Raw genomic sequence first — 21,652 nt, 5'->3', positions numbered from 1 at the left:
ACCAGGACCAGATAACCAGGTGGGAGACTTCAGCCTCTGGTTATACGTATTTGTCATATTTTTAGTACAAAAAGAGGGTGTGTGCTCCCAAAGTGACTTCAAAACTGACTTCATAGAGTGTGGTCTTTACCCACTCTATATGTAAAGTGTCTTGGGATAACCTTTATTATGATTTGGCCCTGTAAATACAATAGAATTGAATTGACTTCACCCGAAACCCCAAAGGAAAGGCTTACAGGAGTCTACAGCCGCCCAATCAGCATTCTTCCTGTACTTAGAGCCTAAATGGAGAGAGTAGTGTTTGATCAGTTTTTTTCTGGGAACAAACGTTACTCAGATTTCCAAAAACGCTGATAAAGATCAATGTTCCACTACTTCACTATCCCAGTACTTCACTGCATGTGACGATCGGGAACAATAGACCATGACATACTAACAGTTTTTCATTTTTGACTGGACGAGAACATACGACTGGACTTAGTTAGTGAACCCAGAGTTTATTAAAAGAGTGTTTTAAAGACTTACCTACTGGCCCCTGTACCAGCTCCTCTCATAGTAAAGTCCATTCCAGTGGATTACCAAAGTCAGTCCCAAAGGAAGGAGCCCATTGGTGCTTTGTCTTGTGTGTAAGGACTCTTATCATGCTGCTGCAGAGGTTTGCTGTTATTTTCAGCAGTATTAGTGGTTAAAAAAGACATTTGAATGCCTTATTTAATCGCCACTACTCATCATAAATCATGTTTGTCATAATTATCATTTTCACGCCACCGTACTCTACAGGGGAATTGTTGGGTCTATGTAAATCATAAATAAGTCATAGAGTGTGGTCTTTACCTACTCTTTAAAGTTTCCTGAGACAACTTTTGTTATGATTTGGCACTATGAATAAAATTGAATTGAAGAAATGAAACATGTAACAGACAGCATTCTTCTTCATGATTTATTGGTACATGTGCAGTATTGACAAAAATAAAATGCAGCATGATATAATCTTTCATCAACGTTGGGATTCATTTCTCATGGGAGGTTAGGGGGTGGAGGTGGGGGTGGGGATTAGCCAGAAATAAATACCTGAACCAAACTTGTGGGGCTGAACTGCCACAACTAGATCAAGAGGGTGCGTCAGTTAGATTTAGCAAAGAACCCTCCAGAGTGACACTTAGAAGTGCTTTAAAACAAATAAACGTACGTTGCATCTTGACATGGAGCACTTGGTTAACTTAAGTGACCTTAAAAGGAAGTCACCGCTTTAAAAAACCCTTCAGAGTATCCAGCGCTCCCCCGACACTGCAGCTGCTTTCCTTCACAAACACGCAGCCTGGCTACCGTTATGAGCTTACAGTGGCGACTGCTTGATACTCTTGAGGTTTTCGGCGGATTGTTCCCTTTAGGGTTGCCTGGTTACATGGGAGCAGCCTAAGGAGCCTGTGTGGTTCCTAACCCCACTGCGTTTGCGTAAGCCGACAACAGACTGACGACCTGCCTGGTTTCCAGCGTGAGTCTGGCTTCGGCCAGCCAGTCCTCCGCCACTCTCCTGGCCTCTCCTCTCAGCTGGTTCACCAGTTTGGCTGCCAGCTCCAGATCCCCGTGCTCCAGGCAGAAGCTGGCGTACGACAGGAGCTTGAACGGGTCTAAATCCTCACCGCTCAGCTGGGCGGGGGGCGCCTCCTGTTTGGCCTCAAACAGCAGTGCGGCTTGAAGGTAGGATAAGAAATACTGGTACAGGGAGTTGTGGGTTTCGTCGACGAGGGCGACCCGGCGGGCCAGCGATCTGAGAGAGTTGAATCGGGCGCGAAGAGAGGCCTCGCTGTACACGCCGCGCTGCAGGGATTCTTCGGGAAGGGACGATGCTAGGGTCAAGGCGAAGTCGTTGTCGTGGCAGCTGTCTCGCACAGCCTGAGCGGCACCTTCTAGAGGCTTGGTGGGCACGTCGGTGTCGGTGCTCTTTAGAGTGTAGTTGAGAGCCTCCACGGAGAGCCAGAGCCGGTGAGCTTTACGGGCCTCCTCCTCTGCTACCACATGGCCTGCAGTCAAGAGACAGGAAGGGTTTTCAGGACAGCTTTAATAGAACAGGTCCTACTCTGCTCCGAGTCCAGACCTTTACATACTATGAATAAATCAAAGACTCAACACTGTGTATATGCGGCCCTTGCTTTGTTGTGCATACCTTTATGTCCGGATTACCCACATTTACAAACCTTTGTTATTCCATTTATTTCTTTAAAAAGTAACTTCCATTTTCCGTTGCTGCCACTTAAAAACCTGATTATATTCGGGTTAAGGGCATACTTTTTACACCATGTAAAAACCGTACCCTGGGTAAAATCAGAGTTATCATACCCCAGTTAACAGACCTAGATAACCCTTTAGAGAACTAAAGAGCGTTCCCAGGTTACTATTGGGTTTCCATTCTGCGCATGCTCCGTAGGTTATAACTCCCCCCTCCCCACTCTGCTGCAGTGGCTTTTGACCCGGAAATAGAATAAATAAGGAAGCAACAGCACCAAAGACAGCATGAAACAAACAACAACAATAGAGCGTAACCTTTAAACCGAGGGAGGACTTCACTAAGGCAAGAAACGTCACTACCAAGAAGACCCGTTTCTGTAGTAATTCTGTCCAAAAGTCGCCATCTCCCCCCAGTTGTGATTTGGTTACAAATGGAAAATGGATTTTATTAAAGCTGCAGTCGGCGATCAGGCAGATTGAGCTAACTCAGTCAAATTTCAAATGTTTACATTTCTCACGCCCATGACTAACTTTTTTCTCTAGGGGCACTGTTGCCCCCAACTGATAATTTTAGGGGCACAACCAGAAATGTTAGGGGCACACACGGTAAATCAATAATAGATGCAGAAATTCCAATGTGCTGTTTCAAATTCACTGTCACATTTTTATTATGCTCTATTGAAGATGCAGCATAGAAGGTAAACCGGCAGCGCTGTCATGACAGAACAATATTAAAAAATATACCATACATTAAGAATAAGGGCTGTGACGAGACCCTCGGCTCAGAGACGAGACGATACACGACATTGAGTCCACGAGACGAGACGAGATTTTAATATGATAAAATAAAGTCACTGAATCAGTTAAACACTGTTGATTTCTTCGCATAGAACCCACATGAAAAACTATTTCAGAGACCGTCCCTCCCAGCGCCACTTGTAGCCTGATGTTAAAGAAGCTGCGGGGGCTCTCGTGTTTGTGTTACGGTGCTGGCGGTGCTTTCCATATTGTTCCTGTCTTATCTGCCACTCTGTTGCTGTTTATCCACTTACATAATGATATGGCGAGACATCTTTACGCACATGCGCGACCACATGTGAAATTCAGTTACACACTCAAATTTGGTCGCAGTGTGGAGCCCCAAATGAACATTTAAGGACCTCTAGAATAATATGCAGCACGTTAGAATGAGGTGTTATTAAGATCTTATTTTTGTGTTTAACTTGCATTCATTAATAATATTACTCAGCTCAGTTCCTCTACACCAGGTTAAGATCTCACACAGTGCGCCTGTTTCACTCACATTTGCGAATCAGAAAAGATGTGTGTGAACTGTTTAATGTGCTTAGGAGCATGAGTGTGAATTACCTTATATTATGGTGTGTTTTATTTGTGCAAATGCGGCAGTCAGTAGCTCGCGTTAACTTCTCTACTTTTTTGTGTGTGAGCTTTGGGACACGCGTATTTCCAGCACCAGCTTCAGAGCGGACACGGACAGCTTAGTTACGCTCAGCAGAGACAGTTAACCCACCTTTTATCTTCTCCCTCTGGATTTGTGTGTGCGAGTGAATAAACTGTGAATCTGCTTCACATCTAAAGCAAGTTTATTTCCTGTGAACATGCATACCTTTGTTTATTTTTCACTTTGTGTTCCATAAATGACTATACGATTATTAAATAAATAGAGTTCAAAGCAGAAATCCCAAAAGACAAAACTAGCGTAGTGAACTTTACCCATGACAGACTACATCAAATAAAGTCTCAGTACTCCCAGTTTTGCCCCAGATGGAAATCGGGAATAGGAACATTGGTACGTATGTTTTGGACTTTAGCCCTTGTCTTGTGTCTATACTGTAAGGGCTTAATGATGTTACAGGAGGAACCATCCCCGCAAAGCCAAGAGTAAAATCTAGTCACATCAAATCAGCTATATTTATTTATATAGCACCTGTCATACATATACAAATGCAGCCCAAAGTGATTTACATTAAAAGAAAAGAAAATAAAACAAAGATCTGGGTTGGTTTTCTAGCATATGTGGACATGGAGTCCACAATACAATAATACTTTTGTATTTAAATAATGTCACGTAATTGTTAAACAGGCTTACTCAACATCTGGTGCTGTTTCAGCCATACTTTTATTTTTATTTTCCACCTCTTGCTGCTACTTATTCCCTCTGTGCAACAGTTTTCTATTAGCTTCCTTTTGTCTTTATGATATACTGAAGGCTTGTGTTGACTCTTACTTATTTGACTTTGTACTGTACACGCTCTGTAGGAATGTATGGTCGGACCTGTAGGGTCTGGTACCTAGTTGATATAGTGTTGCACATTATCATTTCATTCAGCTCTACGGTTGTTACGTAAAAAATCCAATCAAGATATTGTTGAAAAAGAAAAACTAGCATAGTGTCTTTTTACATTCAAATAAATGAAATCAGTTTCCCTGTAAATGTCTTCTCGTGTCCCTTTATTAAGGCTAAACAAAGCTTTTTATTTTGCCCTCCTTGCCCTGCAGCCTTTGTGTTATGGATCACCAGTTTAGGGCGGAGCATGCTGTCACCAATGGCGTCACAGTATCAGTCAGTCAAACAACTCCAATAGTATCTCGAGGACTTTCTTCCATAGTGGTGTGTGTATCTTACTGTCTATGGCCTCCTCCACCCCCTTCAGTCGTGCGTAGGCAGCGTTCATATCCAGAGTGAAGTTATCCAGCTGTTCCTGGCTCAGCTGGCGGTAGCGGGTCTCCTGTTCCAGCATCTTACTGTTCAGGACCTGAACACAGCCCACAGCAGAGCGTTGAAGGAACGATGGCGGCCGTGACCAGTGAATAACAATAGATAAAGTACTTGGTAACAGGCACATTTCTGCTCTGCAGAAGACATGGTAAAGGGATCTGAACCTGACATTTAATGATGAAGATTGGAACAGAATTTGTAAAAAATTTTAAAATAGTTTCGAGGGATGAAAAAGTAAGTCTTATTCAATTCAAAATTATACATCTTTTTTATTGGACTCGATTAGGATGATTACTCACATCAAACTGTTGCTGATGCAAAAAGGAGAGAGGTAATCTAGTTCATGTTTTATGGTCCGAACGTACTGGACCAATATTTATGAGAACTTGGGTGAGATTGCAGGGATACGAATGCCATTTAGCCCCAGATTATTTACTTTGGGGGATCATTCCGTTCTGACAGGACACGATGAACATGTTAAAGGTTATGTCCAAACCAGTATTATGATTGGCAGACAAATCCTTCTCAGGGGATGGAAGAAGGAGGGGGTGCCATCTCTTCAAGAGTGGGCTGTGGAGTCGGCACGCGCTGCAGCATTTGAAAAAACATCACATAAATAACTGGGTAGATGGGGTCTATATGAAGCAAGTGGGGCAAATACTTACACTTTTTAAATGGCTCCTGAAAGAAGTCATATGGTGGAGAGATGCAAGTTTTCACTTATGGTGGATAAATACAGGACAGTGCTTCTTATTTCTATTTGTATTCTGTTTAGCTAATGCTCTTTTAATTCATTTTTATCTGTTAACCAATTATTTCTTTAATGTAGCATTTGCTTTATTTGTTGTAACGATCTGGTTTGGAGTTATTTCACGTGTCTGTTCTATTACGGTTATATTGTGTTTCATTGATGGAGTAATAGCTATTTAAGAGGGAGCACAATGTTTGATGTTGGTAACCAGAAATGAATCAGCATGGACGGTGGTGGCGTGGGACGGGATTACTGTTGTTAATGTTGTGTTATGTTAATCCCAAACAAACAAAACAATAGATGACGCTCAAACAGACATACACAATCTGTGTGCTTTTATGTTTGAATGTAAAGTGTGAAAGAGGGTGTGTGGACCTGCTCAGCGGTAGCTCTGAGCTCCTGCTCCTGGACCTTCAGGACGTCTTGGACGTGGTCTGTGTGAGCGGCTGCCTGACGCCGGAGCTGAGTCCTCATCTCTGCCTCCATCACTTCCCTTAATTCAGACATCTATACACACACAAAAATTGTAAATATTGATGACGTCCAGTGATGATAAGAGATGAACTGGTGACTGGTGACTGGTCCATGGCCCGGTGTCTCCTCCGTACCTTCCTCTCCTGCTCCAGCCGGGCCTCCTCCTTGACGTGCTGAAGGGCGGTGTTGACAGCCTTCTCCAGGGCTCTCTGGTCCTCCAGCTTCTGCTGCTCCAGCGACGCGTCGATGTGGATCTGCTCTCTGACTCTCTGCTCAGCCAGCTCGCGATTCAGCTGGTCGATGCGACGGTGTGCGTGGGCGATCAGGGCGTTCAGATCATCTGCTGACAGTTTACCAGCTGACAAACAAAAACACTAATGTTATTTTTTCAAATATGTCTCTTGTGTCTGAAGAACCCCATAGGAAGGGTTTATCTTACTATACGTGTCTGTCTGTGTGTGTGTGTGTGTGTGTGTGTGTGTGTGTGTGTGTGTGTGTGTGTGTGTGTGTGTGTGTGTGTGTGTGTGTGTGTGTGTGCGTGTGTGTCTGTCTGTGTGTGCGCGTGCATGCGCGTGTGTCTGTCTTTCGGTGTGTGTGCGTGTCTTTCGGTGTGTGTGCGTGTCTGTCTGTGTCCGTGTGTGTGTGTATGTGTGTGTGTGTGTATGTGTGTGTGTGTTTGTGTGTGTGTATGTGTCCGTGTGTGTGTGTGTGTGTGTGTGTGGTCTTACTGAGGCCCTTCCAGTTGGCCTGGATGTCTGGAGTCAGGCTGCTTACTTCCCTCTGGAACTGTAGTTTGGCTTCATTAACCAGGTCACTGTACTGCGAGACAATCTTAGCTTCTGACTCTGCAGACTGCACCTACAAACACCCCCCCCCCACACACACACACACACGTTTAGTTTTTGGGCTTTTTGTCTTTGTCATAGATACAGCTTAAAGTGAAATCCGGGCGTAAAATCATCCCTGGGTCTTTTTCAGCACTTGCATACACCAAATAAGCCATCTGGACTGTTTTTTTCATGTAAAAACTATTAACGGAGATATCTCAGTCGAGCTCTATTAATGACCACTGGATGATAAATCATGTCACTGGTGTAAGATTGTGCCTCTACAATCCTAAGAGGATGAATCCTCATTACTTTTCCTCCACCATGCGTTGGCGTGTGGATTTAAGTGACATAGAAATTTAAATAAGGTTCATCCATTCACCGTCCCCTTATGGATGAGTAATCATTTTAGAGATCCTTAGCCTTTTCATCATATCTACTGTACAGACATAAGGGTTGTATATAAGTGTGAACATCAATCTCTCAACATGAAAGCCAATGAGCAGATTTCACAAAATGAGTTCTCTCTAAGTATTTTCATCTGGTTGTACCAAGCAATAAATAAAGTTGAATAAGCCCCCATCACAGTGACTTCCTGTTTGATCCAATACTGAAGTGCCAAAAACTGAATTCTACCAGTGTCCGCTAGGGGCAGGTTTCATAACAGAGCAGTTTTTGGACCAGGCTAGTTTTTATTTTATTTGAGGCTAAAGTTTATGAATAATTAGGGGCGTGGTCTCTTGAGTGACAGCGAGCCGGTATACGTCAGCCAGATGGACGTATCTCCCTCCCCACAACGTCACATACATGCCCTCTTTTGGTAAGAGGAAATGAGGCGGAGTCAAAGTCTGAAAAGATGGCGACTCCCGTAGGCGAGTATGACTGGATCAAGTTTAGAGAACGGACCCCGACGGAGACGCTACATCCATTTTTTACACAGTCTATGGGTTGTACAAAATGTACACAATAATATCCTTACCTTAGTGACCACTTTGTCCAAGTCCACCACCATGTTATGGAGATTCTCCTCTGCTGCTAAAACCAGTGGGCGCACAGCAGCCACCTTCAGCCCTTTAGAGCTGTCAATCACTGACTTGAGACTGTCCAAGGCTTCGCTGCAGGGACACAGAAGGGAGAGGAGAGGTGAGGCAGAACACCTGACAGTTATCAGGCAGGGCTCCACAATAATACAGCTGCAACGATAAGTTGATTCACCCATTAGTTGTCAACTATCATCGACAACCGTATCAAATAATCGATTCATTGTTTTGAATAATTTTTAAGAAAAAAGTCCAAATTCTCTGCTTCCAACTTCTTAAATGTGAATATTTTTTGGTTTCTTTGCTACTCTGAACTGAATCTCTTTGAGTTGTGGAAAAAACAAGACATTTGAGGACATCTTCTTGTTCTTTGGGAAACACTGATCCACATTTTCACCATTTTATAAACCCAATAACTATTCGATTGATCAACATAAGTAATCTGCAGATGAATCAACAGTGAAATTATTGGTGAGTTGCAGCCCTCAACATGAACCTTTAGAAGTAGTTGCCAAGCAACCAGAAGTAGTTGCCAGGCCGCAGCTTTTGGTTGCCAAAACTGAAAATATGATTGCCATTTTTAGTCACCTTATATTTCAAATAATTAAAATACTACGCATACTACGATATACGCAGCTTTACGTCAGCTTAATAATGAAAATGTGACATAAAAGAATAAGATTTATCACAGTGACCAAACTAAATTTTAAGTTTAAAAGTCGAATCAAACAATTTCCTTTGCTTCACTGTTGTCTTTAAAAAGATGACTTTGGACGCACCAGTGCACTTCAGTTGTCTGGTTCTGACTGTAACAGCAATATTTAAACATCACTGGTTCAATTAATATTAGACAAGTATTTACTATGGGGTGCACATGTTGCTGTTTGCTGTCCATATTTTTTATATGTTAAAAGTGAAAACCAAAGGCCAAGAAGTGGTTGTCAGTGGCAACTTGGTAGCTGTTCCCGTGGGGCCCTGTGAGGGTAATGTTGGAGATGTGAATACAGGCCTAACACTCTCCTGCATGCATATACGTTCACAGGACGTACGACTCATCAATCAGCACTACTACTGCCTCCACTAACAGCAGAATAAACTGTTAGTCATTTTTAAAAAATATAATATTAGCATCACAAGCTTCTGGGAAAAAGAGCAGTGGTTCAATATCACAGATCCCAGAACACACAGTCCATTTAAGTCTGATTCAAATCAAGATGAGACGTATCTGTTGGATTCAGCTCAGCAGGTGACCACAAACAATGAAAATGTTTTTTTTACATTAATGTGTGTGTGTGTGTGTGTGTGTTTTAAGATATACGTCTTACTTGGCATTGGATAGAGCAGTTCCAGCATCTTTCACGGCGTTGTTTCTATCAGCTAGAGCAGCTTCTAGATCCTTCCACTGGGCTGACTTCTCCTGAGGTGGGACCTGGATTGAAGAAGAACAGTAATCACTCTTCTGTAAAGCAACGAGGTCGCCCATTAAAAGTGTCACAGAGGTTTTGCAGTTAGCTCTTTAACTACCAATAACTATCCAGGCATGAAAAACTGTGGGGGCGTCTCCATTTGATCTGAGAGTCTGAGAACATGGTTCCGTGCCCGAAAACGGAGGATTACTCTGTATGGGTTGGGAGTGAAGGCCATTTTCCCACCGGATGATGGACACTTTACAAGAAAGGATATTTGCAGATGACGCTCCATATCTGTAGAGCGCTTACTTTGACCTCAGGCCTATTTGGTTGAGCTTTCACTCTTGTGTGCTTTAAGGTGTTGCCCTCAAATGCTGCCACCTTCATCAGACAGAGTTTACAGATCGCCTTATTAACATTATCAGGCTCCTTATCAGAACTGGGTTGAAATAAGTGAGGTCCAAATGAAGCTTCATGAAGCATTAGTTGTATTTGAGTCCACTGGATGGAGCTGTTGGTTTAAAGAAAAGGACTCAATGAATGGTGATTCAACAGAGACCTCCATCTAGTGGACTAGGTTCTTTTGCTTTGTGGCTTATGTTTGTGCATCTGATCAGGAGGCCTCCTCAGGAATAGCCAACTGGTATAAGATGCAATGGTAGAGGCCGTTGGATCCCTCAGGACCATAGATTGTATAAAAAATAGACGTAGCCTCTCAGTCCAGGTCCGTTCTCTAAACTTGATCCAATCGTCTTCGCCTACGGGAGTCGCCATCTTTTCCGAATTTGACTCCGCCTCACTTCCTCTTACCACAAAAGGGCATGTATGTGACGTTGGGGGGAGGGAGATAATTCCATCTGGCTGACATTTACCTCTGAGGAGAAGTGAGGGCCAGAGGATAGCTGTCACTCAAGAGGCCACGCCCTTAATTATTCATCAACGTAAATAGAAAAGAATAAAAATAGACTGGCACATAAAAATTCACCCCCTAAGTGTTGTCATGGAGATATGACCTAAACATACAGACTAAAACGTTATTTTTAACCCAGGCCTTAAACAGGTTTAATGATGCTGTGAAAATGGCCTGTTTAACGTGGGGGTCAATGAAAAAGTGCTCTATTATGAAACATGCCCCTAGTGGACACTCAGAGAACTGCAGTTTTTGGCACTTCCTGTTTGGATCAACCAGGAAGTTGCAGTGGTGGGGGCTTGCTTAGGAGGAGCTGGAACACGTTGCTGGGGAGAGGGGCGTCTGGCACGCAAGAGGGAGAAAACGCATGCTCTTCAAAGTCCCTGTGCCCCCTGAATGATGAGCCAGGTGATCCTCATCCATGCCATCGTGGTGATAATGATGGAACTGGATCGTCCTAGCTCTGATTAATATGTAATTGGAGCATTCAGAGTCCCAAATCAGTTCATTGCTAACCGGTGGCTCAAACACTAAAACAGACCTATTCACATAAATCTAATCCCATTTCTCCACACCTGTACCAGTGTTAAAGGACTGAATGTGGTCAATGACACTGCTCTGTACCTCTGCTTCCATAGCCTCCTTCAGTTTGAGTGTGTGCTGTGCGATAGCCTGCAGGGCTGCCTCTTGAGCTCCGATGGCCTGCAGTGTAGCTTTAGCTGAGCTGGCCAGTGAGTCTTCAAGACTGCTCGATACAGCTGCAGAAAAGTCAGACACACAGATAGACAGCGTTAGAGAGTAGAGGAGGAGGTTAAAGACTTTTCAAAGTTGACTAAATCATCGACCGAGTGGGTGAATTCATAAAAAATAACATTCTGATTAAAAACTAATGCATTGTGGGTTTGTGAAATAATTCATCATTAAGGAAAAAGAAAAATGATCAAGCAAGTGTCGGTGTCCCCGTGAAGAGAGACACTGTGTGTGCATTTACACACCAGAAACAGCCGCTTTATTGATTATTTCAGAAGCTCAATGTTTAGTTCTGCTTCCTCCGTCAAGTTTATAGCTTCAGATTTTAGTTTTGCTACTTAAAGGGAAACCCTGAACAGGCTTAGGCACCCTTCGATCAGTGAACGAGAGAAACCGGAATTCAGAAGGTGTACGGTTGTATTTTTCTGCTTCAAAGGGGAAATAAGAGCGAGAACATGTCTTTCCTTGACAGTTTGTGAGTTTAATTTGCTTATTTATTAGCATTGTGAACTCATCTTTCAGCTGGACCGACAGCGGCCCGTTGGAAAATGTTAACATATCACTCAACCCTAATGCAGTGGAAGGTTCATACCCTGCGAGACAGGTACTTCGATCAACATAAATTCTCCAGATTTTTTTGTAACTTCAGAGTTTCCGTGGTTTAACACTAAAGGAACTGTAATGTTGCCGACAGGATAATGACAAATACACGCGACAGAACAACTCTAGTAGATTATAAAGAAAACGGTAAATTAGAAGGATGGGCAGATATAAATTATGCACACACAGATTTATTTGTGTTTTTTTTCTCCATCATCTGTGTTGAACTTCTATGAAAATCATCTTATCCAGAGTATCATTATTTCACTTTAAAGTACTGTGTGATGGCATAAAATGTAAAACACCTGTCGATAAAATGACAGTATTCACGTGTGCACACTCAGGTGGTTGACACTCTGTGTGTGTGTGTGTGTGTGTGTGTGTGTGTGTGTGTGTGTGTGTGTGTGTGTGTGCGTGCGCACACACACACACACAGTGTCAACCACCTGAATGTGCACACGTGAATACTGTCATTTTATCGACAGGTGTTTTACATTTTATGCCATCACATAAAATCCTAGATGCTTTGTGTGCGCGCGCGCGTGGTTGCCATCCTACATGTGACGGTGTCCTGGTCGTTCTGGTCTTGTTGAGCCAGTATAGCTGTCACTTCTTCCACTGGTCGCTCTTTCAGTGCTTCTGTTTCCACAGGTGACTCTGTGGCAGGTTGAACCACTGGGGTGTCCATGTGGTGGCACTCGTTGCACTCTTCTAGAGAAAACAGGCACAAAGAGACAAATTGTAAGCTTATTTTCACTAAATACCTTCAAACATCTTCATTCAGTTATTAATGTACAGTGTAACACATATAAAAAGGCACAAACACGTATCTATACATTGATTTAAATGCCCAAAGGTTACAATCTGCTTTACATCAATATATATAAGTACAGTGGGGTGGAGAGGTGCAGCCTTATGGTGTTACCTTTGACTGCTGCTGCCTCTGTGTCACATGGAGCGGGGACTGTGGAGACCTCGCTGATGGCTGCGATGATGTGAGTAGCCTCTGCTGAAGCCTCTGGGTGGGACACAGGCAGTTTACTGTGAGTGTGTGCATGACAGATGACCAACTGGTTTTGATGAGGTTTGATTATGAAGCACAAAACAGTACAGTCATTTACTCGGAGACTGATGGTCCAAGACATCCATCAACTGGTTTAATCATTCAAATATAATAACAAAACTCAAATATAATAACAAAACTAGATCAATCTCCTGCACCAACAGCTTCTTTTTTAGCATTTATCACAGAGCTATATGTACGGGATTGCAATGTATGCCCTAAAAGCTGGAAAGGACTACAAACTACATTATGGAAGTCTAATAGGACTACATATCTGCGACAAAATATTATTTTTATCAGCCAATATCCACATTTGACAAGCAGGGAATTCTTACAAATACAACTTTATTTAAAGTGGGCAGCTTTCTGTGGCTCAGGCCTGGCTAATTGGAACATGGGAAACCTACAGTCTCCTGTGACAGCACCCACCTGTGACTCAAATAGACCACACCCTTAATTATGCAGAAATGTAAGCCATAATATAAATAATTACATAAAATCCTCCCTGTACAGTTGTCATGAACAGTGAAACCTCTGCTATTAAACCGTGTCTTTAGACTGGTGTTATAAATCATATTAAAAAACATGAATTAAATAGAGATACATAAATAAAGACTAAAAATACATTATTGAAATAAAGATTATGGATACCTGAAGAAATAAAAAAACTGTTTAAAATCCATATGAAAGAGCAGTGGGCACCATGTTGCTCTGGGACGCCGTGTGTGTGTGTGTGTGTGTGTGTGTGTGTGTGTGTGTGTGTGTGTGTGTGTGTGTGTGTGTGTGTGTGTGTGTGTGTGTGTGTGTGTGTGTGTGTGTGTGTGTGTGTGTGTGTGTGTGTGTGTGTGTGTTGCCCTTTATGGTTTCATCTCTACAGTCTAGTAAGAGGCAGAGCAGCTAAAGTACGACACTACACAGCTTACCCTGAGAGTCCTCTGTGGGAGCATTAAGACAACACAGTTCACAGAAAACACCTGGATTATAACTAAACTAGTCACTTCTTAATCATAGTTAATCACAGCAGCAGAAGACCACACTGACACTTTATTAAGATGCAGGTGTACCTAATAAAGTGGCCACTGAGTGTAGACTGAGAGTCCATTTTATTAATGTTTTTTGGTTGTTTTGTTTATTTATTTTGGATATTTATCTTCCAGTTTTAGTGTTTAACATTCTTTAGAAATAAACGTTTAGTGATCTTGAAAAGAAGTACTTACATTATTATGCCATTATCATTGTCAGTTATATCAGCATTTGTTATGTGACGGGCTTACTGGTGTCATTCAAATTCACTGCAACAGGAAATCAGCTAGGACAGATTTAAAATGTTTAAGTTTACATCTTTGAAAAGGTCTTTATATTCACTTCATATACTTTAAACTACAGCCAGTTAACACAATGTCTATTTTTTAAAATAATGTTTATGCTTTACAAGAACATTTATCAGTGCTGTGATAAAACCAGGCACCCCCCCCCCCCCCCCCATCTCTACTATCTATTCTGCAAAGGCACGTCGCTGCAGCTGGGGCTTAGCTCCATACAAGACGACTGTGATTGCTTCAAAAAAGGACTAAAAACCCAGAGCCTTTTCCCCCCATTTCCCAGAATGTGGTGTAGCCGGACCTTTGTGATGTCTGGTGTTATCGCTGCTGCCCTCTAGTGTCCCCCCTACCCACCCAGACAGCACAGGGCCTCACTGTAGCAGCTGGCAGAATAGAGCGAGTGACTACTGGAACAGCTGCCAATAAGTGAAGAACCTGAGTCCAGACCATATGAGAGACTTACCCTCTATGCTCTGTGCAGGCGGTGTTGGGACAGGACTGCTCTCTTTGGCTGGACTCTCTGCAGACTCCTTCGTCTTTTTCTCGGACTTAGCTTTGGACGCCTTCATACCTTTCTCCATCATAGAAGGAGGCTGGGCCAGCTCCATCTACACAGCAGGGACAGCAGACATTTTCACTACCGCCTCAGAGTCTCATCGGAGCCACATATCACAAGTCATACCCATCAAATAAGTATCTGACACACATTAGTTTTCACCAGCTAATGGTTCCTGAAGGTCCTGATTCAAAAGTAACACGTTGATAAACTTAAATTACTGATCTGATATTAAGGAAAGTTTTGACAGAAACACAGACGAGTACAGTAAAGAAGGAATCAGATTTGAATCTGCTTCATTTCAGCTGATACTGATCCATTAAACCAGGTGTCTCAAACTGATCCAGTAAAGGATCGCTGTGGCTGCAGGTTTTCATTCCAACCGAGCAAGAACACACCTGACCTGACTTATTCCACCAACTGAATCGCCTTCACACAGTTTGATGTGTTGGATCAGGTGTGTTCTTGCTTGGTTGGAATGAAAACCTGCAGCCACAGCGGCCCTTTACTGGATCAGTTTGACACACCAGCATTAAAGTGATAATACTGATACTGGTCATTTGGACTTGCTCGGGACATCTGTAATTAAAAGTGACTGGATTTATTTCCCAGCTCTTTTTCTCTTTCACACCCTGTTGTAATTTCTCAAAATAGCGTAATCTCATCAAGAAGAGATTCCAGCTTTTCTGAAGTATATAACTGCGGTATAAGGATATCAACATGGGGCTGTGCGATATGGTGATATGCAACGTATGGCTGTAGAAAAACGTCTATCATGTCATATTTTGCTGTATGGTTTTTCTTGCGGTGCCATAACACACCAGACGCAGATATCCGACACACACGCTCCATGTCTGACTTAGACAGGCTGCAGTGTTTCAATGAAATTGATAAATGATCGGCCTATTACAGCTGTGCCGTCAGTCCGACAATCTGACACAGCCACGGTAAAAGTGAAACGACAGTTCTGAATGTACCGTCAGCTATTGGCAACGAGAAATACAAACAAACACATTTTTGTTTTCATGACAACAAGTACTCTGATGCCCGTATCAGAAATCACCCAGTAACCGGCTGCGTGACCTCGGGCAGCACTGGACTCACGTGCACCAGCTGCTGTCCTGTGTCAGGAGCTGCCGCACAGCCTGAGAGGGTTTATCATTTACACACGTTCACAGACCAATTAAAAATAAAAAAACAGTACAAGAATGTACTTGGAAAACGCATTTTTTTGAAGAGAAAATGGGCTATATGATGATATATATTGTTATAAGGATATGAAATGACCTATATCGGGATATGAAATTTTATTGCCTAGCCCAACACTCAGGACACAACCTGAAATAACTCTATCCCACTTGCAACTGCAGACAATAGAAAATGGCACTGTTACTGCAAAAATAAATATTTGGACCCTTTGGAAAAAATTTGGATGTGTCTTCTTCTGAGACTGATTTGTTCTTGTCTTTGTTTATCCTCATCCTTACTTACCCTGACCGTCAGGGTTGTTTCGTTTGTTTGCAGAATACAAAATATATAAATGTTTCTTTAAAAGAACAGATTCCAGTAAATTACACCCGCACATGACGTGAATCCATCCTGACCTGTTTCTTGGCGCCATCCGGAGAAGCGGGTCCCAAAGCCAGACCCAGCAGCCAGTCTGAGTATGGAATATTGTTCTCCACAGCTGCTCGGAACTTGTGGTCCCATTTAGAGTAGAGTATTGTACCCCCGATGCCACCGCCTACGGTCACCAGGCCGCCGACCACCACTTTAGCAGCACCGCTGTGACAGGAAGAGGACAGAGGAGAAGAGACATGAGGCCTGACGATATCTTGCTATCATCAAGAGAGTTGAATGAAATAGGATTGTGTGCGTGTGCGTGTGTGTGTGTGCGCATCTGTCACCTGCTCTCTCCTGATGTGTAGTGCCGACAGTGTTGCGGGTTGGCTAGAGGGTTTCTCCTCCCACAGTTCTTCTAGAGAGAGGGCGGGAGAGGTGGACGGAGAGGGTGAGGAAGAGAGAGAATCCCTATCAGACAGTTCATGTGTTCATTCATGCTATTGTTTGAGGTTGACTCTCTGAAACACGCAAAGGTACACGTCTTTATATACAGTCTGTGGTACACACATCTGCTTTTACTCCCCAAACTCCATGTTTGGGGAGTTGAATGATCAGAGGCACAAATATTGCATGTCTAACGAAGCTAAAGAAGTACATTTTAAGACACTGCGTAATATACAGAGTTAGTAGTATTATTGCTAAGTTTATAGATGATGATGATTGCTAAGTTTATAGATGATGATGATGATTCCTGCACTTTCTGTAAAGTTAATACAGAAACAATGTCATGTTCTTTTTATGCTGCTAACTCTTAAAGGTGTTATTAGCTGCTATACTAACCAAGAAGATAATGCTCTTGAACACCTGATGAACTCTGATATCTTATACGGTAAGTTTTTTTGTTTGTTTTATTTATTTATTTTAGTGAGTATTATTTATTTAATTTTCTTATTTATTGTACTCTCTTTGTTTTATTTATTAATTATGTCGCCAATGTGCTGTTTATTGTATACCTTGTATTGTTGTACCTCTAAATTGTTCAATAAAAAGATCATACATACATACATATATACTGTATATATATATATATATAGCATCGGAGGAGCATTTAAAAATGAACAAGCAACTTGATTACACGGCACCTGGTGGAAACTACAGGGCCACAAACATTCTGATAAAATCTGAATCTTCAATAATAAAGTTACATGTGAAAAGAAAACATACAAATGAAAGTAGCTGCATGGAAATGGCTTTGCTACCGGGAGGGGCCTTGGTGTTTCTGAGCAGCGGAGTACACTTACAAGTACGTTGGATTGACTTGTAAATACAGGTTTGTTGTTGTAAAACAGTTGATTTTTAAGGAAACCGAGGTGGACAGAGCAGCACTTGCAGTGGTCCATTTCTGACATCATATTTGTCAAAAACCTCCTACAAAAGGAGCAAAATGATGATGAACTGTTTCCTTTGCATCTCTCTCTAACCCCCAGTCTACAGAGAGGTACTACAGCAGAGGAAACGTGTCCTTTTATCATATTCGTCCCATATGTGTCATGTCCTACTGCTGTTTCTCTTTTCTGTTTTGGCGGACTATAAAGTCCTATTTGATTATGACATAGTGGATGTAACTCAGGTTTCCCCAAAGGGTGTACCAGCAGTGCACCCCTCTCACAAATGTACCCATCAAACACTTGGAATACATTTATTCATGTTATACTACTTTGTTATTAATAGCCTTTACGTCGTGTTCCCATGATTCTCACTGACAACAAAAACACCAAAATGACGATGTAACAGGTAATGACTTATCGTGCTGAGCACCGTTTATCATATTACAGGAAGGTTATCAAGTGACTCTTTGTTTATTAAACGATAGCGACACCTTATGTGAAGCAACAACATGAGCAGTTTTTACGACAAGGGGCCGATATTTACTTATCTGTACTGGAGCCTTTCAGTTAGACCTGAGCTGCGTGTGCTGAACTGCAGCGGGGACTCTAGAGAAATCTGTATCCACCGATACGGATTTTTTAGGGCAGATGCTGCTTTTTATTATCGATTCGGACTGACGATTTTCTTGAGCCGATATATGCAGCGGATACTACTTTTGCTGCCTGACCAGGGCATCCGGATGGTAAGCAAGGGACCTGGTCCAGAGTGGCCAGTGAGGAGTCCCAGCAGGAGACAAGCGAGACGGCTGGTGTTACTTTGTATTGACATCAGGGATCGACCGATATGTTTTTTTAGGGCCGATGCCAATACCGATTTTTTCTCATCAGCCTGAACCGATGAGCGATACTGACTCACGGCTTTCTTGAGCCGATATTTGGAGCTGATACTACTTTTTTTCCACATTTTTTTAATTGAATTCTGCAAACAAGTAAGCAGAAAAAAGTACGAGTTATACTGTGTGTCTGCTTCACCGAAAGTACTTTTGCTCCCTCAATTTATTTATTGTAAAAGTTACACGATGAAGATAACATGTTAAGAGTTTTTTATTGAACTTAAAAAAGGCGTCTCCAGCAACACGGAGCTGCCTGTGGACGCCTGTCTGTAAATAAGGCTGGGAAAACTGCTCAGTGAACTAAGCAGCCCGCATTGGCCGATACGATGCACCTAAAAACGCAAATATCGTCCAGCTGGCCGATGTTTCGGACCAACACTACTCTGGATCTTTTTCAAACGTGGGCATTTACTGATGTAAAATGAATTCCTGTCTGATTCAGGTTCACAGTTACACCAAAGGAATATGCAGTGGTTTTTGATGATGTGCTAAAAACTGAGAGGTTCAGTTAGCAACTTTTCAATGGTTGATCCATGTAATAGTGGTGTACTCCTTGGAGAAGTCGACATTACCAAGAATAAATACACCAGGACTTACAAACAAGCTGGAACGAGATTCTTTTGGAATAACTGACACAAAGTTTGGCTGGCTGGAGACAAATTTGATTTAATCAGAAGTTTCCTTTAAAATCTTTAATAGAATATATACAGCAAAAAAATAGATATAGTTAGACTTGATAGTGAGTATCCTCGTACTTTCTGTTAACTAGAATAAAAACTGCCATTTGTTATGGGACCATACCAGAATATTTGGGGTGGATGTTAAACATTCGATGAGAAGGGAAACGACTTTAAGACAAGATTAAGACATCGTTTTATATTCTAAAGGTAGTAAGAGTTATTTTGTTATTGGGAAAAGTCAACACTCGTAAGAAGAAATGGGCGGACTGTAGACCAAATTAATCTAAAACGATATCTTGTAAATCCACCTGGACAGTTTTTGTGTACATACCGTTAATGTCATTAAATCAACGTTTTTAAATATAAATACTAATGCTCAAACATGAAGCCGAAATTTAAATATAAATCATTTAAATCATTAATGTAGTTGAATCAACTTCCCCGCATTAGCGTTATTACCTACATGGACGACGGTTGTTTTTTTTTCAAATGACTTTAAAATTGCAGAGCAAAATGTTTTGCTTTAGTGTTTGTGCTTTTTAAAAAGGTCAGTGGTATTAAAACACTTTCTCATTCACTGACACGACACAGTGAAAAGAGGCGTGTGTGCAGAGTGGATGCTATATCCTGCGCTAACTGTTAGCCTTTTTTTGATAACCTTTATTTACACAAATACACTTACGGTGGAAGAGCCGTTAGCCATACGTCACTAGAGGCTAAGCAGCTAGCACTGTCATTATCATGGCTCTCTGGTGACAACTGCACGTTCAATAAGGGGCCTTGTTAAATGTAAAACACAACATTCGGCTGCACGTCAGTGTTAACAGTTTAATAATAAATATGTAATAAATATATTAAGTCCACCTTGGGCCAGCCTGTGGGTCACTGAATGACAGCACGCTAACCCAACATGCTAACGTCATCGCCCGGTATGAAGGAGAAGTTGGTCTTACCCGGGCTGTGGCATTAGCTCCTCTCAGACAGGCCCTCAGCATGGTCCACAGTCACCTTTATGTAGTTAAATCTGAAATATTTAACCTGCACAGTAGCAAGAACTCTTTCTCCTCTCGCCCTTCTGTTTCTTTTCTGTCCCACCCCTTCTTCTTCTTTCTTCTGCTGGTGGATTTTCAGGGGACTAGCCGCAGCTGAGGCGTGTTGCTGCCCTCCTCAGGTCATTAACAGAACTACAGTCTTCTTTTGATTTTAGGGAGGGATTCGCAGCCAGGGGTACTTGCGCTGGCGTGCCCTCCCTCACGGCCTAATTGTTAAAAAACGTGCTAAAGTGTTCGCTGGGAGCCAAAACGTATGTTAAAGTGCCCTTTTGGAAGCCAAAACGCATGTTAAAGTGCCCTCTTGTGAGCCAAAACGCGTGCTAGAGTGCCTTTTTGGAAGCCAAAACGCGTGTTAAAGGGCCCTCCAGGAGCCAAAACGCGTGCAAGAGTGCCCTTTTGGAAGCCAAAACGTGTGTTAAAGTGCCATCTAGCAGCCAAAACGTGTGCTAAAGTGCCCCCTTAGGAGCCAAAATGTATGCTAAAGTGTTCTCTGGGAGCAAAAACGTGTGCTTAAATGCTCTATTCGGAGCCAAAACGTGTGCTAAAGTGCCCTCATGGCAGCCAAAACGCATGTTAAAGTGACTTCTGGGAGCAAAAATGTTTGGTTAAGTGCCATCTTCGGAGCCAAAACGTGTGCTTAAGTACCCTCTGCAGAGCCAAAACGCGTGCTTAAGTGCCCTCTAGGAGCCAAAATGCCCTCTGGGAGCAAAGACGTGCTAATGTGCCCTCATGGGAGTCAAAACACGTGTTAAAGTGCCCTCATGGGAGTCAAAACACGTGTTAAAGTGCCCTCATGGGAGTCAAAACACGTGTTAAAGTGCCCTCATGGCAGCCAAAGTGTGTGCTTAAGTGCCCTCATGACAGACAAAACGTGTGCCAAAGTGCCCTCACGGCAGCTAAAACGTGTGCTAAAGTACCCTCATGACAGCCCAAACGTTCTAAAGTGTCCTCTGGGAGCAAACATGTGCTTAAGTTCCCTCATGGAAGCCAGAACGTGTGCTAAAGTGCCTTCTAAGAGTCAAAACGCACGCTAAAGTGCCTTCTAGGAGCCAAAACCCATGCTAAAGTGCCTTCTAGGCGTCAAAACGTGTGTTAAAGTGTCTTCTAGGAGCCAAAACGCATGCTAAAGTGCCCTCTAGGAGTCAAAACGTGTGTTAAAGTGCCCTCTTATGAGCCATAAGAATCAGAAATACTTTAATAATCCCCAGGGGGAAATTAATTTACATTTATATATATCTAATACACCCACACACACAGTTTATATATATTGTTTACAGGATGCAAAAAGTTGGGTGTGGTTTACATCTGAACTGATTCAATGTAGCAGCTGATCTGGTGGGTGGGTCCAAGTGCAGGACACCAGGATAAGAAACCAGGGTTGCTACACCTTGTCCAAAGTCAAATT

The 21,652-nt window shown here is 42.4% G+C and overlaps 1 protein-coding gene across 1 annotated transcript; it reads right to left on the bottom strand.

Moving 5' to 3' along the window:
- Positions 1 to 926: 926 nt before the first annotated feature.
- Positions 927 to 20,299, bottom strand: immt (inner membrane protein, mitochondrial (mitofilin)). Its single transcript, XM_083915777.1, has 14 exons — positions 20,149 to 20,299; positions 16,579 to 16,649; positions 16,276 to 16,456; positions 14,579 to 14,723; positions 12,656 to 12,748; positions 12,289 to 12,441; positions 11,005 to 11,138; positions 9,387 to 9,490; positions 8,001 to 8,136; positions 6,923 to 7,052; positions 6,329 to 6,552; positions 6,096 to 6,227; positions 4,877 to 5,006; positions 927 to 2,024 (listed from the first exon to the last, which is right to left on the bottom strand). Exons 1-14 carry the CDS (start codon positions 20,188 to 20,190, stop codon positions 1,417 to 1,419), a joined length of 2,283 nt encoding a protein of 760 aa, XP_083771903.1. The 5' UTR covers positions 20,191 to 20,299; the 3' UTR covers positions 927 to 1,416.
- Positions 20,300 to 21,652: the final 1,353 nt, after the last annotated feature.

This window comes from Echiichthys vipera (assembly GCF_963691815.1).
Source record: "Echiichthys vipera genome assembly, chromosome: 6".
Taxonomy (NCBI): Eukaryota; Metazoa; Chordata; class Actinopteri; order Perciformes; family Trachinidae; genus Echiichthys; species Echiichthys vipera.
Note: the sequence above shows the minus strand (reverse complement) of the source record. Positions and strands in the feature narration are given on the sequence as shown.